The sequence below is a fragment of the Oenanthe melanoleuca genome, chromosome 2 (assembly GCF_029582105.1).
Source record: "Oenanthe melanoleuca isolate GR-GAL-2019-014 chromosome 2, OMel1.0, whole genome shotgun sequence".
NCBI classification, from domain to species: Eukaryota; Metazoa; Chordata; class Aves; order Passeriformes; family Muscicapidae; genus Oenanthe; species Oenanthe melanoleuca.
This window is the reverse complement of record NC_079335.1, coordinates 127,381,426-127,397,795: the sequence shown is the minus strand read 5'-3', so window position 1 is coordinate 127,397,795 and position 16,370 is coordinate 127,381,426. Positions and strand designations below refer to the sequence as shown.

At 41.2% G+C, this 16,370-nt stretch overlaps 1 protein-coding gene across 1 annotated transcript in view; it reads left to right on the top strand.

Moving 5' to 3' along the window:
- Nucleotides 1-347: 347 nt before the first annotated feature.
- ZNF804B (zinc finger protein 804B) overlaps nt 348-16,370 on the top strand; it is a 219,785-nt gene continuing 203,762 nt past the window's right edge. The window contains exon 1 of the mRNA XM_056484807.1: nt 348-987. Coding sequence (XP_056340782.1) covers nt 631-987 — 357 coding nt within the window. The 5' untranslated portion in view covers nt 348-630. The remainder of the gene's footprint in view (nt 988-16,370) is intronic.

Below are 16,370 nucleotides of genomic sequence, written 5' to 3'. Positions count from 1 at the left end.
GAGGGCTGAGGGGATGCCGGGGACAGGTGGAATGGAAGCGGAGCCGGAGGCAGGCGGGGAAGGGAGTTACCTGCCGGCATCCAGGACGGGAAAGTTGGGCGAAGAGAAGGAGGGCGGTCAGTGCATCCCGCCGCCTTCCCCCCATTCCCGGCCGCTCCGCCCGGGGTTGCGGGCATCGCTGCCCTCCCCGCGGCGGCGAGGGGCAATGCCCTCCTCCCCTCGCTCCTGCCTGCCTCCCGCCGCCCCCGCTCCGGCCCTACCCCTCCTACCCCTCCTCCGCCCCTCGCACCGCCTCCCCCCCCCCCCGGCGGAGGTGAGGGAGGCGCAGCGCCGGCTGCGGCGGCCGAACGAGCAGCGGGGTGCGGGGACCGTGCCCGCGGCATCCGCCACCCAGCCCGCGCAGCTGGGCACAGCCATGGGGAGCAGCCGCCGCTCCAGCCGCCGCGGAGAAACTCCCCTCCGGATGTCGGCTGCGGGTGGCCTGCTCTGAGCAGCGGCAGCAGCAGCAGCAGCAGCAGGAGGAAGGGCCGTAGCACCGGCGAACTGTGCAAGTTGCGCTCTGCCCTTCTACTCGCCGGCCCGTCTCCCACCCGCGGAGCAGCATGCGGACTGGCCTCCGCGCTCCCTCCGATGTGCTCAGGCTGCCGCCGCCTTCAGTGCATCCTGCTGCTGGCAGCGCTCACCCGGGCGCTGGATGAGACGGGAGCAGGGAGCTCGCTGCTGCGGTTCCGCCCGCTCCTTCATGCGGGCTTCTGCTCGGGCGGAGCGAGCACCGCGGCCGCGGAGGAGCCGCGCTGCCCTGGCGGCCCGCGCCCGCCCGCCCGGGGGCCCCGCATGGCGTGCTACCTGGTCATCAGCTCCCGGCACCTCAGCAACGGGCACTACCGCGGCATCAAAGGCGTCTTCAGGGGACCGCTCTGCAAGAAGGGCGCTCGCTCGCCGGTAACTGCCACCTCCTCGCCCCCTCCCTCACTTGCCCCCCGCACGGTAGGAGCGGCGGGCGATGCCCGCGCTGGGGCGGCCGGCGCGGCTGCGGGGCGCGGGGCGCGGGCGCGGCTCCGTCCCGCTCTGCGGGGCCCCGCTGCGGGCGCTGCCTCTCCGGGAGCCTCGGAAAAGTTTCTGGGTCGGCGGCGGCCGGCGCGGGGCCGCGGGGACGGGGTTGGGGGCGGTGCTGGCGCTCGGCGGCGGGACGGGGGGCTGCGGCTTAGCCGGGTTATCCCCGGACAGCGTGGCGGGCTCCTGCCCGGGAGAGGTTAATTTCTGACGCTTTGGTGAGAACTCGGAGGCTGGTACAGAGGAAGGCGCCGTGTCGGCTCCAGGTGTCGCGGTTTAGTACCCTGTCCAAGGTTTTGACGCGGCGGAGGAGGGAAGCGATCGTCCTTGTGGTTTCGTCTGCCAAAAGATGCGCTTGCGAGTTTGTCTGCCGCGCGTTGGGAGCTGCCTGTCGAGACCGACACTAGGTAGAGCCCCGCGAAGTTTGGGGCAGTCCTGCGGCGCTGCAGACCCGTCGGGCTGCCCTAGACGGTGTCCGTGGGTCGCTAAGGGCGTTTCGTAGGGGCGGCCGGGGGTCCTGCGCTTTGGGGGCATTGGGGACAGGGTAGCGCAGTGCCCCGGCCGGGACCGTGCCCCGCTGCCTCTCCTCCGCCTCTCCGCGGTGGCTGTGCGATCCTCACCGCCTCCGCTGTCGCGACACAACTTTCCCTGTCGCTGTGCCGGGTGTCAGCTGCGTGTGACATGGGTCACACCTAAATAACCTTCAGGAACTAAATTCTGCTTTCCCTTTCTTGACTTTCCATGACCAAAAATGACAAATATATCACCGTGCTTCCAAAATCCCTTCTGTGCTGTGCACCAGCGCTCTGATGGAGCACCTGCAGGTTCTTCCCTTGTACTGTGTGCAATAGAACACAACTGTGCCGCGGGTATCATTGACCAGTCATTGGCTCAGCTGCTTTGTGTTCTTTGACCCACGAAGCTGATCCACTTTCCACTTTCGTGTGTGGAACCCCCTGAAACGCAGGCAACATTTACTGAGGTCTGTGTTCAAAACTAGGTCAAAAGGAAAAGATCTCAAAGATCTAAAATGAGAACAACCTTGGTTGTAAATACTTCGGATTTAGTAGAGCTTTAACAACTGATGTTCAAGTTGAGTAGTATCAGAAGCATGGGGAGATATTACCCTCCCACTGTTATGCTCCAAATACTTCACTTTCCAATTTCTTTCCCCTTTTAACTGCCTAATGAGTATGCACACCACTCCTCTCCATCTAAATACTTCATGAAATAAATTTGTCTGAATCGACTAACAAATCATCACTTCAAACACAATTCCACTGACAAACAGTAATTTTAATCATAATTCTGCTACTGGGTGGGAGTCATTTTTTTGTTTGCATGTAAGTAACAGAGAAGAAGACCAATGAAAATTGATGTTCCTAGTTCTTTAAAGGTGAATTTTGTAAAGGATTTTGTCTAAAATTGAAGCATCTTAAGCCAGCCATCTATAGTTTAGAGGAAAAGGAATAAAGCTACGAAGTTGAAAATTAATCTCAAGTCTCTTTCACTATATAGAAATTCTCTTTCATGTGAGCTTTGCAGAGTTTGGAAAAAGTAGCAAGGGCACTTTGTGTTGCTTTTTCACCAAGATGGAAAGTCTTGTTTCCTATATTTGCATTACCAGGAGTTGGTATGTTTTATATGTTTTGGGGCCATTTCTACAGAAAGGACTGAATTTTAGCAATCCTTAGCTTTCATTCTGAATTCTTGAGGGAAAACTTTTATTTCTCTCTATATGTTTCTTTTTCTTTAAAAAAAGCTTTCTTTTATTTTGCCTTTTTTCAGTGGCAACTCTTTGAAGCTAGTCAGGCTTTTGAGGTCATAGGCTAAGCCCTTTGGAAAGGGAGTGTTGGACAGCTCATGGGAGTAAAGTTGCATGACAAAGTTTTATTAATGCTGGGTAATTGTAACTCTGTAACTTTTTCATGTATTTGATATTTTGAATTTCTATTGGTTTATAGATGCTATTTTCATATTTTGATATGGAAGTTCAGATTTTAAGAGGTAAATAAAGGATGCTCAGTTGGCACAGAGGGTAATAGTTTGCTATCAAATAATGAAAGCAGTGAGTAATTTGCATGTGCTTACAAATTTATAACTTTCCAGACCATATCCTTCATGCTTCTCCGTGTGCATAAAGCTGGGAACAGTGAACAGCAAACAACACCACCTGGATACATTTTACATTATGGATGTGGGAGTTATGCATACTGAGATTTAGTATTGACTGAGATAATAAAATTGTTTTGAACATGAAAAATGCCCCACACAATACAAACTCTCCAACTATTGAGTTAAACTCGGGACTTCTTCTTATACTTGAGGAAATCTTAAGCAAGTGGCATTTATTTGTAATCCCTGTGCTGTGCTTTTATTTAATCCCTCCTGATTATAACTTTGAAAGATACAAGTTATGTGTTGGAGTCATTTTTGAAATGTTGAATTGGAAGCAGCCTTGAAGATTTGATTTCATCATTTGTACCATTAAACAATCTTCTGTTTGTACACTATGAGTGATCTTATGCATGAGTCTACATAGCCTTTAATGGATAATATGTACCTTTCTATATTTAAAGTGTTCTGTATTAACAGACCATGAAATGTCAGTAGACTTAAGGCTATGCTTTAAGAATAAGAACAATGGTGAATATTTTAAATACCTTTATCAAATTTCATGGTTTTATGAATAAGGATTTTTTCAGTCTGGGTGTTTATGTAGTATTTATTTAGCATACTTTGCTATTATTGTGGCAGAAACAATTCTGGTCCTTCTTCCTAGTATGCAGAGAGACCTTTAGCTGCAGCAGTTCTAATGAGAACAAGATATGTAGAACTACAAGGATAACATACTTTGGGTATGTAATGAATTTGTCATGATGTTGTCATAAAATCCTTTAGAAAGTTTACCTTTCCTTTGCCCATTTTACATATTGGAGAAGGGACTAGCTATGAATATCATTAAGTCAGTGGTAAGGAATTCAGAAAGAGTGGAATTAGCAGCAGTCACCAGTGTATCCTTTATCAGTGTAGTCTGATGGAGTTACATGGGGAAGGAAATGCTGAGTTTGAACATGATGCCAGCATTACTAAGGATAATGGACAGTAAGCCAATGAAGGAAGCTGCTTATTTGAGAGACCTGATTCTCTGCTTTAGGCTTTTATATTTTATCTGAAAAATTATGTTCAGGAACATATTATGAGCAAATTTTCTGTCTGAAAATTGCTATTTAAGGAAAAGCATTATGATACAGAGATATTACTTACACTTCAGAGTGATGATATTGTCTACAGGAATTTTGAGGCTGAATAGATTACATTGATCAGTGTACTGGTTTTAAGTTGTGATAGATAATGCTGTCATACTGACCTGCAGCTTAGCCTGCTCAGAGGTTTATTGCCATGCTTCACAAGTCTGAAAAAGCTGACACTGAGAAGGACTTGCCTGCAAAACTTTTAAAGGAACTTCCAGCAGAAAATGGTACTGGGAATTCAGCAGATGGCCCCCTTGCTTCTGAATCATTTCTAAGCCAAGGATGTTATTAAGGTGCACTGTTCTTCCTGTGGCTTTTTAAGATAAGATATAAACAAAGTCTCGTTTACTACTCAGTATTTAAAGATCCCTTTGTATTTTGAAGGAAATAGAAGGCTTGGAAGACCCAGTGCCTTAGCCAATTTCTGACTTGGCTAATTATTTTTCTTCCGTTGTTCCCTGCAGCTTCAGCTGAATACAGTATTTTTCATGTACTGCTCTAAGCTGTTCTCAAATAAAGCTGTCAAGCAGCTGCTCCATTGCACTTGGTGCTTGCCTGAGTTCTTTGGGTTGTTGGGGGTGGGAAAGGCTTTTCTGTTACACAGAGTTACCTTTAAAAAAGCACAGTTCTTACCCCATGGGACATGTCCAGAGGCTCCAGTAATTCTAATTAAGTACATTGCAGGTACTTGAAAATGATGATGGTTTAGTTGATACTGAGCCATATGCAAGCTGTTTTAGCACTAAAGCAAATATAATCAGGACTGAGTAGTACCTTAGCACTCTGCAGCAGATAACAACTCTAGGCACTTGGAAACTTTGAAAACTTAAGTGAGCCTGAGGACTGAATGACTGTAAATAGAGAACACGAGGACCACAGCATGGGCAGCTGTCTGTCTGCCTGAGATCAATGCTAGAAACACTGGCACGACCAAATCTGCCACAAAGTGACAGTGCTGTGTTTGCCACCAGCCAGTGGCGAACATGTGCCTAGCACATTGTCAGAAAGCAATTTAGAGGCTAGGCATGGTGGATGTGTACCATGTGAAATAGGTTAAAGACCATGTACCTGAGTGATTACTGGAAGCCCAAATAAACTTGTGAGTTTCTGACTGTAAGCAAGTCATCTTTTAGCACTGTGACTGCACTCTCAACAGCACTGAAAGCAGAGAGGAAGGGTATGCTGGGGCATTACAAGAAAAATGCATGGAAAGTAAAATTTAAGTAAAGAAATATAGTCTAGAGGGGCTGATAATAAACCAGTGACTCAAACAGATAGTCCTTCCACAATTGTGTGGGGGGGGAAACCCCAACAGCACTAACAAAATTTTGTGGAAAGAAAAAAAGGGAAAAATTGTACAGAAAATGGAAAACTGTACTATCACTATTCTGTGCCAAAAGTCTCTGGCAGCTGCCTCCAGCAGAAGTGGCTGCCTGCCAGGGGGGATTCTGTGCACTCTTCTGAAAGCTTGGAGCTGGCTTACAGAGGTATCTGCCTTACACAAACCAAGGGCAGGCACTCCTGCTCAGCTGTTTCTGATCTCATTGATTCCTGGCACTCTGTGTCTCAGAGTGGGCTGAGCATGTTTCCCACCAACCCTTCTGCCTCCACTGTGCTGGAGAATGTGAACATTCCTGCAGCCCACACTCCACCTTACAGTGACCTTATTTCCTGATTTCATGGTTCCTATTATGGTGCTTTTTGTGCAATTCTACATGTGAGAGACAGAACTTTCAGAAAATGGGAATATGCTTTTTTCCACATGTAGCCTTGTTGCTCATGCCTTGTATTAAACCTGGTTTTGTGGAATTTATCACTTCTGAGCATATTTTGATTCTAATTCAGTGAGTGGGTAGCACTTTGTATATAGCATTGCAATTAAATTTAATCATCTTCAACCAATTTCTGCTGGGGCCATTTCCTTCACCACAATTAGCAGTAATGTTAAACAGGTGCTTTATGTCTGACAGCACCTTTCCAGCAGTCTAATATTTTTATTGGTCCCTCAATTGAGTTCGTAAACTCAGATCAATTTCTCTGTTATTTTGCATTTGGCAATTTTGTTTGTCCATTAGTTCCAGAATTATTGCCATTACATCCATTTACATTCTCACTTTCAGTTCATATGCATTTTACTCACCCAGAGCATTTAGTGGGTTTGCTTATTTTATTTCTATTTTTTTTTTAATTCTGCACTGTGTACAAATTTGAAAGTGAATGCAGGGACCCAGTGTTTGTGAACCAGGTGCTCCCTTGGATGGTGGTTTGAGCTCTTACCCAGGCTCTAAGCATTAAAGGCTGTTCCTCTGCCTGCTCAGCCCTGTTTTCTGGACTCTTGCCCACATGTGCTGTCCATGGTAAGCACTTGCCTGGCTTTGCTGGGGAGGATGCTCCAGTTCCTTCCTCTATCTAAATGAATGTTTTGTTTTGCCCACTTTGCAACTAAAGAAACTGAGTAACTTCATTTATACAAATGCTTGCATGTGAGATTAGATTCCTTGAAAAGAAAATGGTGGTCCAAAAAATCTCATCATCTGAGTCTACTTATTCCTTACCAAAGCTTTGCAAAAGTCCCCTGTAAAAGGTACCTAAATGGAGAAGGAAAAGAAAGCTTTTAAAGGCTGGCCAGAATGTAGGGATTTTTACCTACTTGAGCTTTTCTAGTGGACTGCGTATCCTATGGCTGCAAGGCCAAGGAGGTTTTTAGTTTGAGAGGTTTTTTTTGTTTGTTTGTTTGTTTTTTTTTTTTTGTTTTTTTTTTGTTTTTTTTTTTGTTTTTTCTGTTTTTGTTTGTTTTGTTTTGTTTTGTTTTGTTTTGTTTTGTTTTGTTTTTGGTGTGTTTTTCTTTTTTGTTTTGGTTTTATTTTAAGGTTTTTTGGGGGGAGTTGTGATTTTATTTGTTTTGGTTTTTGTTGTTTGTTTTGTTTTTGGTGTCTTGTTTGTTTCTTTTTGGGGTGTGGGTGTTTTGGTTTTTTTTTCATTTAACATGAAGGACCTTTGATAAGCCTTTTTATTATGTCACAACTGATCACTTTAGAAGACTCAATCATTACCTGCAAAGGTAATTTTACTCACTTGTCCTGAGGAAAATATTGAATTCTCTGTGGTAAAAAAAAAAAGACATTCAAAATGTTTTTATCTACATGCTGAAATACTTTTATTTTAAAATGCCACTGTGGTACACTGTGAGAGCTTTAATCTTACTGCATTTTGTGTCTATCCACGAAAAACAGTGTATCACATTTGTTACAAAACAGAACATAAGCTGTAGACCCTCTTTAGAGCTCAAGAGTTAGGATCTTACTATCTAAGTTTTGTATACCTACCATGATAAAAAAAATGATTAGGAATAATTTGCATAGAAGGTCAAATTAAATTTATTACAACATCAAGTTAAGGAGAATTTCAGATGCATGCAGTTGGAGGAACCAGAATTCCCAACATAACATGCAGTACCATTAAAATACAGTGTGACCCTCCCAAGAGTTAAGCAGTCTTCACTGGAGAAGAAGTCATTTTGCAAACACATGTGCATGCAGCAATCTATACATGTACACATTTCTGAATAGCAATAAGAAGATCCTTTAAAAGAACTTTTTAGCATCCACACTGGCAGTTGTAAGCACAGTTTTCTGAAAATTCAACCTGCTCTGCTCTTAGCCTTTGAACCTACCAAACTGAATTAACAGTATTAAAATGATTTGAATTATGTTGATAATATGCATAGGTGATATGGCTACTGCAATATTAGAGCCAGACATACAGAGTTCAGTCTTGCATTTCTGTATTTTGTATGGGCACATATCACTGCTTGTCTTGCACAATCAACTGCAGTGCTCAAGTGTCAAGACTAGTCATGGGGTAGGTACACATACCTGAAAATGCTCTTCACTGTGCACAACATATTGTTCTCTGCCTAGTCATAAGGCACTTTAACAACAGCTTTTTCCTTTTTGGTTTTTTTTTTTTTTTTTTTAATACTAGACTAAATTTATGTGCATACTAGATAAGATGTAAACATCATCAAAATTTTGTCCTAGTTTCGTAGTTATGCATAATGATAATTGGCAAGCTGGTTCAAGTAAAGAAATAGGACTATTGCTGGGAGAATGCATGCTGCTCTGAAACAATTCATACATTAATCAACTCCAGTTGATATCAATTTTTCAATTGATGTTTTCCGTGGAACACATTCTAAAACAGATTTAGTGCTTTTGTGTCAACAGAAATATTCTATCAATATTCTGCTCAGACTGAACTGGAGAGCTGTATTTGGTGTTTTTGAGAACATTCTCAGTTGTAATCAGTCATAAATCTGCAGCCCTCATTTCCAACTTAGACTGCAACCTGTGAGGAATGCTTGTGAAACGAGATTAGAAAGTGTAAGGAGAGAGTTCCCTAAAATGCACCCTTTGATAGTAAAATATTTGCTAGATTATATTTTGGGATTAAAATGATAAATGAAATCTGTTTGAATATTATGATCAGGAGGTCTGCTAGAAATACAAATTCTTATTAAGGTGTTCTGAGTACTTTTTTCCAATAAAAGTTTTCATATTCGAATATTTATAGCTCTAATTTTATTAGGTTTTGTGCATTCAAGAAGCAACCAGTATAAATTATTCATCTGAACCAATCTTCATTTTTCTCTGCCAATCATTACATTTACAGTTTAAGTGTGACTTCTGTGAGGTGTGTAAACTTTGACCATGGATTTTATTGGGACATCTAAGACAAAGCAGAACGTGTATATTTATGCCACTCTTTGTTAGACACTGAAAAACCGAGTTATGATCTTGATGTATTGAGCCTGCTCTTGAGCCCTTGTCTTTGATTGCAAGGAGCTTCTGGTGATGCATTACAGTGGACAGAAAATGACTTTGCAGGATCCTCTCATCAGTTCCTTGGTGAGTATTGTGGTCCCAATGCTGGCTGAGATGAGTGGTTGGTGGACTGGATGATAACAAAGATTTCTCAGCATGGGAAAGGCAGTGCTTCCTTCCAGATGCTGCACTGGTGGCTTCTCTGTGCTGGGAGGAATTACAGTGTAGGAACACAATATCCAGGATTCCCAGAGCCCAGGTGGGCACAGGTCTGTGCCAAAGAGCAGCTGAGAGCCACAGAGCCATCTCAACAGGGAGTGGCTGCCTGCTCTGATGGGCACAGACCAGGAGCTCACACATCTACCGAGGGCGAGTGCAGGAAATGAAACTGGAAAAACAATCGTGCAGGTCCCCACAGGAAACAAACTCACCAGGTGATGGGCATGCAAGCAGTTTGTGTAAATAAATAATAGCAAATAAACATCCCATCACTGAATGCATAGGCAGCTTCTCCAAGCTGTCTGAATGCTTAGCTGCTGTCCTTACAAAGCTGTACTGCTGCTCTTCCCAGCAGAAGTCCAAAGCTGCTTTGTTGTGTACATCTACAGGATGGACTTTTTTCCCTTCTTTAAAAATGTTTCAATGTACACTTACTTCACTTTAAAGAGAGGATAGCAAAACCCATATGAGAAAATCCTTTAGTCAGACAAATGAAGGAAAATCAGGTTGGTACTACACACAAAGATTTCAATTTTCATTTGAATGATAAATATATCCTTGGCTATTAAATATGGAAAAGAGGTAATATGCTGAACAATGTTGGAGACACTGCTTATTCACAAAAAAGCATCACTTTTTAAAAGTTCTTATTCTGGGAGTGTGTGATAAATTCTTGTGATGACTAATAATGGAAAAATCGCAGATTTGTGCTCTTTGATGCAGATGAATTAATATCCTAGAAACCAGAAATTACATTGAAATAAGTATTGAATATGTAAACTTGCTGATTTTATACTTTGCTTGTATTTTGCTGAAGACCTATTTATAACCAGTGTATTCTATAACATGTGCAACAGGAGATTCTTATTGTGTATATATACTGCACAATAGATATGTTTTATTGCTCAGCATTATAATAAGCATCTTTTATAAGTTAAGAAATACACATCCAATACTGTGGTTATTTATCTCAAAAGTAAACCCTTCCAAAAAATAAACAAAAAATGGCCTTCAAATTTATTCCCTAGAGGACATGTCTTATTTGAAAATGATAACACTTGGTGGAGAAAGATATGCCTTTCATTTTGGCTGGGTTAATAAATCTGTGGACTGGGATTTTTATTATATAAAGAAGATATGCTGACTTGAAATAGAAGGTTGTATCCATATACAAAGTTATTACTTTTAATGGGGAAGGGATAATAGAGCAAATAAATTCATTGTTTGTTTTTTTTTTTTTTTCTTTTGACAGCTATCTCCTGTTTATATTATTTCTCCACCTTAAAGGATCACTGATGTTGTACGTGCTTGAATTTGATATCTGTGGGTTGTGGAATCAGCCTTTAAATATTTATGTTGATTTGCATACATGACAGCTTTCATCAGTAAAGATCATTATGAACAGCAAATTGGAAGAAGTTAGAAAATTCCTCTCCTTAAAAGGGATTTAAACAAGTTTACAGAATGACTTAACAGAGCTTGCATAATCTTCACAGTCAATAAAAACCAAAGGCAGAGAAAAGTGCTTAAAATCTTCACCAAAAATGTTTCCACTGTGTATTCCCAAAAACTTGCTCTTTAAGCTCTAGCAAATGAGATTTACTGAATATGTACACTTAGAAATATTCCAGTAGAAAAACAGTTTTCAAGGCCTTTCTTTTTAAATCTGGATTTCATCTGTAAACTTCACTAATAAGGACATTGAACACCTTTTGCCTCTACTGAAATACAGCTCCTTATCCCAAACATTTCCTGAAATATTTTTCCTGATGTTCTGAGTAGCACTGTCTGAAGAACAAAATTATGATTTAAAAAGTGCTTGAAATATGTAAATTTTAAAACTGTTTTAAATTCTGTGCTTTATTATTGTACCAGGCAAAACAATAACCTTCAATAATAATATAAAAAAAATAAATCCCCAACTCAGCAACACCCAAAGACACTCCAAACCATGCCCCCAAACATAGCCAAATAACCAGCATGTGAGATCACCATGAATTGATGAATCACTGACAGCCTTTCTTCCTATGTCTGCTCAGGTAAAGTTCAGATCTTGACCTTCTGCTCGCCTGGGAGCCATTATAGAAACCCTAATGAGCTTCCTGATGGCCTTTTAAGAGTAATAACTGATTAAGTAATTGTAGCACCTTATGCTGAAGTGTTTTAAATACTTAAAGGCTTCTGAGCCTCTACCTACAGAAAAAAAAAGGCATGTCTGCTCAAGTTACATGATACAAAAGAAAATGTTCCTTTTCATCATTGTTAGGGTACTTCTCTATGTTTATTCTTCTAACCTCTGGCTAATAAGGATGGTGACTGCAGGCATTAGGTGTTAGCCTTACAGAGATTGATGCTTCTGATTACAGCATACTATAGGATAAATTGTAGGGTTCAAATCTCTCACAGAGTTAAAAGGATATGTGGTGTCTGAAGAAACATAAAGGTGTCAATTTTCTAGTTGATGGTACTAATATATTTTGATAAGATCTGCATATTAAGAATGAGCTCTCAAATACAGTGATTTAGTACTGCAATTGTACACTACTTCACAGTGAGAGCAAACAATGAAAATGTGAATCCTTGCCTCTGCTCTGAAGGACAGTGAACAAAGACTTGTAGGCATTGCACCTGCATGGAGAGGACTTGGTTTTCAGAAGAGACTGGCAAGAGGAATTGAAGGGGGATAGTGGATGTGACCAGGGAGGTTAATTGCAAAGTAAATGAGTTTGCTACAGAAAGCACTGAGGCTCAGATCCTCAAAGACAGTGTGTGTGCATTGGTAAACAACACCAGGGGCTGTGCCAGGCATTGGAGCTTAATCAGCTAAACAGTGGAATTGTGAGCACTGTTCCCAGTATGTTTGTGCTGTTGGACAAGTACCACTGCCCCAAATATTTCTTGAGGAGAGTTTGGGAACTAGGATAGGGCAGAAACATTAACATCAATGCAGTTTCAATTCTAAGAGAGTTTAACAGCATTGATAAACTGCTCAGTGACAGGTAAAACCTCCTTTTTTCGCTGGCTTTGAAATCCTACCCGTGTATGGAACTGCAAACCACCTGCAGGGCAAACTGCTCAGACATTGTTGTTCCCAAAACTGTAACTGCATTGACAGAATAGTGGGTGTCATAGGTCAAAATTGTGTTGGGAAGCACTATGAAAAAACAGAATTGATGGCACCACTAGTGCTTGAGCCTATGTCCGGGCTCTGTTCTGTTACCAGAATAAGTGCAGCCTGGGCTCCAGCTCCATCAAGCTCTGCAGAAAATAGTGCAGTGTCTTGGGCTGTTGGGACTTCTGAGGATTGAAGGGAAGTGGCTGGATCTCCTGACAGCAGTCTCTTGGTTGGATCAGATGAAGTGGCTGGCTTTCCTCACAAATCCCATTACAAATGTCTCGTGCTCCTGACAGGATAATTCCAAATAAATGTGATGTGCATATGCTGACTGGGGCAGAAAAAGTCCAGCTTCACCATTCAGACAGCAAACTTCAAAGATAAAGAGCAGATGAGAGAGTATTGGTGAATCATAATGAGCTTCTTGGAGTACTTTCTATAGTTTCTTCAAGCATTCTTAAAATTCACAGGAAGCAGACATGCACAGTGACTGTTCAGGGCAGAATTTTAGCCTGTGTAAATCAATCTCTTAAATTGATTGCATCTTCTAAGGCTATTTTATGCCAGCAGGATTTGGTCCTCAGATTTTATTTAGATTTTGTTTAGTAAGTAATGTGGCTAAAGTTAGTGAATACTAGTTGCTAGGACCTCCAGGGTGGAAGCCTCACTGTGATTCAGTCACAGAATTTTAATTAGAAGGAAAATACAACTGTGCTCCAAACATAAAGTCTGGTATATTTTTGCTGGGCCCTATAAAGTGACTGTCTTTTCTGTATTACTGAAACACAAACAATGCTGGTTAAATACAAACCATGCTGCTATAGCAAATGTATTCCATCAGTTAACACAACACCTTTCTCTTTATGGAGCACATCTGATTTGCACACTTCCCTGAGGTAAAGCACACACTTTGACTCAGAACTTGCTGCCACAATCCTTATCCTCACAGCAGGTTGATGTTCATTAAGAAGGACAATTATTTGCTATTCACTGTGGGATAGTGTTATACTAGATAGTGTTATCATAGCCACTTACTTTTAGGATCCAGATTTCTGGTTGAAATAAATCAGATCTTAGTAAAAGACAAATATAAATCACTTTCCATCTTTCCAGAAGAGAAAAAGCTCCACAGTGGTACCCATGGTACCTACAAGGCAGTGCTCTCTGTCCAAAAGTTCAGGAGGAAACCAGCATAAGAATAATGAGGATGGAGTGGTGAAGGGCTGGGTTGTTCATCCTGACACAGATGCACTTGGAGTTCATCATGGTTCAGCAGCCAGGGGGGGATGTGAAGAGCTGCCTTGGGGAGGTCAAAGGGAAAGGAAAAAAAAGGGGAAGCAAATTATGGAAAAACATTTCTTTTCCCATTGTTTTAGTTTTCATAATGCTAGCAAGCTAGAGAAAAGGTATTCATCCATGGCCAAAGGTCTGCAATATGATAGCAGACCTAAAATAATTGACAAAAAGAAGTAAAAGCTTTGGAAAGCAGAATTTTGGCAATTTTAAATGAGGATATTTTTGCTCTCCCTGTAGCTGGTTAATGAATTAGTCCACAACTGCAGCTGGAAATCAAGTCAGTTCTTTCACTGTGATATTTAGCCTTCTGGCACTGGTTTAATCCCATCCCCAAAGCAACTGAAACACAGATACAGATTACATAGGACTTTAGTTAATTTGTGTGTACTTTGTGTTTATGGCAATGGGATGGAAGTAGGGTTGGTTTTAGGATGCAGATGGGTGAACTGCATGACTGTAACTCCAGTGTTTTATCAGTGTGTGTAAATTATAAACTGGTGCTCTTTTATCACCATGAGCGTGTCTATCACAAACTACAAGTTGAAAAAATGCAGATTTTGTCAGGGAAAAAAGAAGACTTCCCCTCTTCAGGTATGGTGCTGAGAATGGTTTTGAGTAAAGGAGGGAATGAATCAGTGTATTTTCTAGTTGCAGGACCACAACTTTTAATGGTAGGATGTCCCTAGGAAGCGTGGGTTTTAGGCAGGCATGTGCAATAATTTATGTCTGAGCCATTTGTTAATATTGGCAAAGTGTCACAGGTGCTCAAGTGCTGATGGCAGGCTGGGGACAAGAAGGCAGCAGCAGGTCACTGCTCCATCCCTGCACCAAGGGCTGGCATTTTACACAGCAAGAGGTTAGAAAGGCACATTATTTACCCACAGCCAGTACAGCCATGAATCTGTGCTTCTCTAAGCTCTCTCAAAGGGTTTTACCGAGTTTGAATTTCATGATTTTCAGCAAAATCTCTTGAAAAAAATGTTTATAGAGAATCCTGGCTCCCGTGCAATTACTCTGCCATATGCAGTGACACATCTGACTCATTCTATGAATGTTTTATGCTCCCAAGGGGATTTAGGAGTAAATACAACCACAAGTAAAAACTTAAAATATCAAATTAATTTTGTGTTATACACACAGAGTGATGGATAATGTCAGTTCAGGGCTTGATCCTGCATATGTTGAAGTAGAGAAGATTTCTTGGTGATATTTTGGTTTATGATTGGCACATAAAGGTCTTGATTTTTTTCTAGTTGTATAAGACCCCATGTTATTAAATAAATATAGGCATAGCATATAAACAAAAAACAATGGCAAATGAGGAATGCTTCAAGTTCCTCCATAAAGAATATAATACAAAATTTTAAACAGCATATATTTTTTTCTTTTCATGTAGAAAAAATACATTTGCAATCCTATAATTATGTTCTGAAACAGAAATTCAGTCAGATTACTTTCGGGTCATTATATTATCTGTGTTAGAAAGTAGTAATTGGGGATTACTGAGTTTCTATCAGGTTTGGCTTAACAGCAAACAAGGTTAACATAAGTGGTTGTACAGCTGAGTTAATTTTAAATGATCTTTCAGGCTGAGATATTAAGGCTGAAATGCCTTTAAAGGAAGCTAAATGGGGCTTGTGTTTTGAATGTGATCTGATGTATAATTAGATTTCTCCTACAGAAAGGTTAGAAGCTGTAATTCAATATTCAGAATCAACAGCAGAACTGTGTCTTTTTAAATTTAGAAATGTATAAAATTTAATACAAGTTGATTTCAAAGATTTACATGTATGTAAATGGGAGGGTATTGGAAGGTACTGGATTGAAAACATGGAAAATTTGGGATTACATAGGATATTGTAAGTGATGTGAGTTTTTACTCTGCATGGTTAGGCTATTAAAGAGTGTGTGTTTGGGCAGTTGGTGTCATTATACATTAAAAATAAATGTGCAGGGAAAATGATTGGGGTGAAGGGCTGTGTATAAGAGTTCGAACACCAAACATTTTCCATTATAGCACATTTAAAAACTGCTGTACCTTTGCTAATATTTTGTCATTTTTCAAAACTGAACAAGCTTAACACATTACAGAGGTTGGTTAATTAATTTATTGAGAGTTTTTGTGACCAATAGCTGACTATTTCTCTCTACCCTTAATAAAGAAATTTTTGGAACTACTTTTATTTTTTTTCTCCTTTTTACTCTCTCAGAAGAAGGAAGGCTCAAAATTATGGCAGTTTCAGCTCAAAATTGAGGCCAGCGTCTTTTGGCCAATTGTTGAAATAGGGTTGCTGTGTTCTCTCATGAAGGGGGAACAATGTCTTTTTCACATGTACACTTCCCATGCTAAGTCAGTTTGAATTAAAGTTGCTGAATGTTCTGTGGCAGAAAGAGCTTTGAACCTAAATTTGATTTTTGCTTTCCTTACTGCAGCCTGAGGATAGGAGTAGGATATGTGGTGTTTTCACAGAATATGAGAAATCTTATGGACATTTGGCCATCTTCCTTTCCTTCTGTATTTATGCAGTAATATGGTAAAAATTCACAGAATCACAGAATTACCAGGTTGGAAGAGACCTTCAAGATCCAGTCCAACCTAACACCTCAACT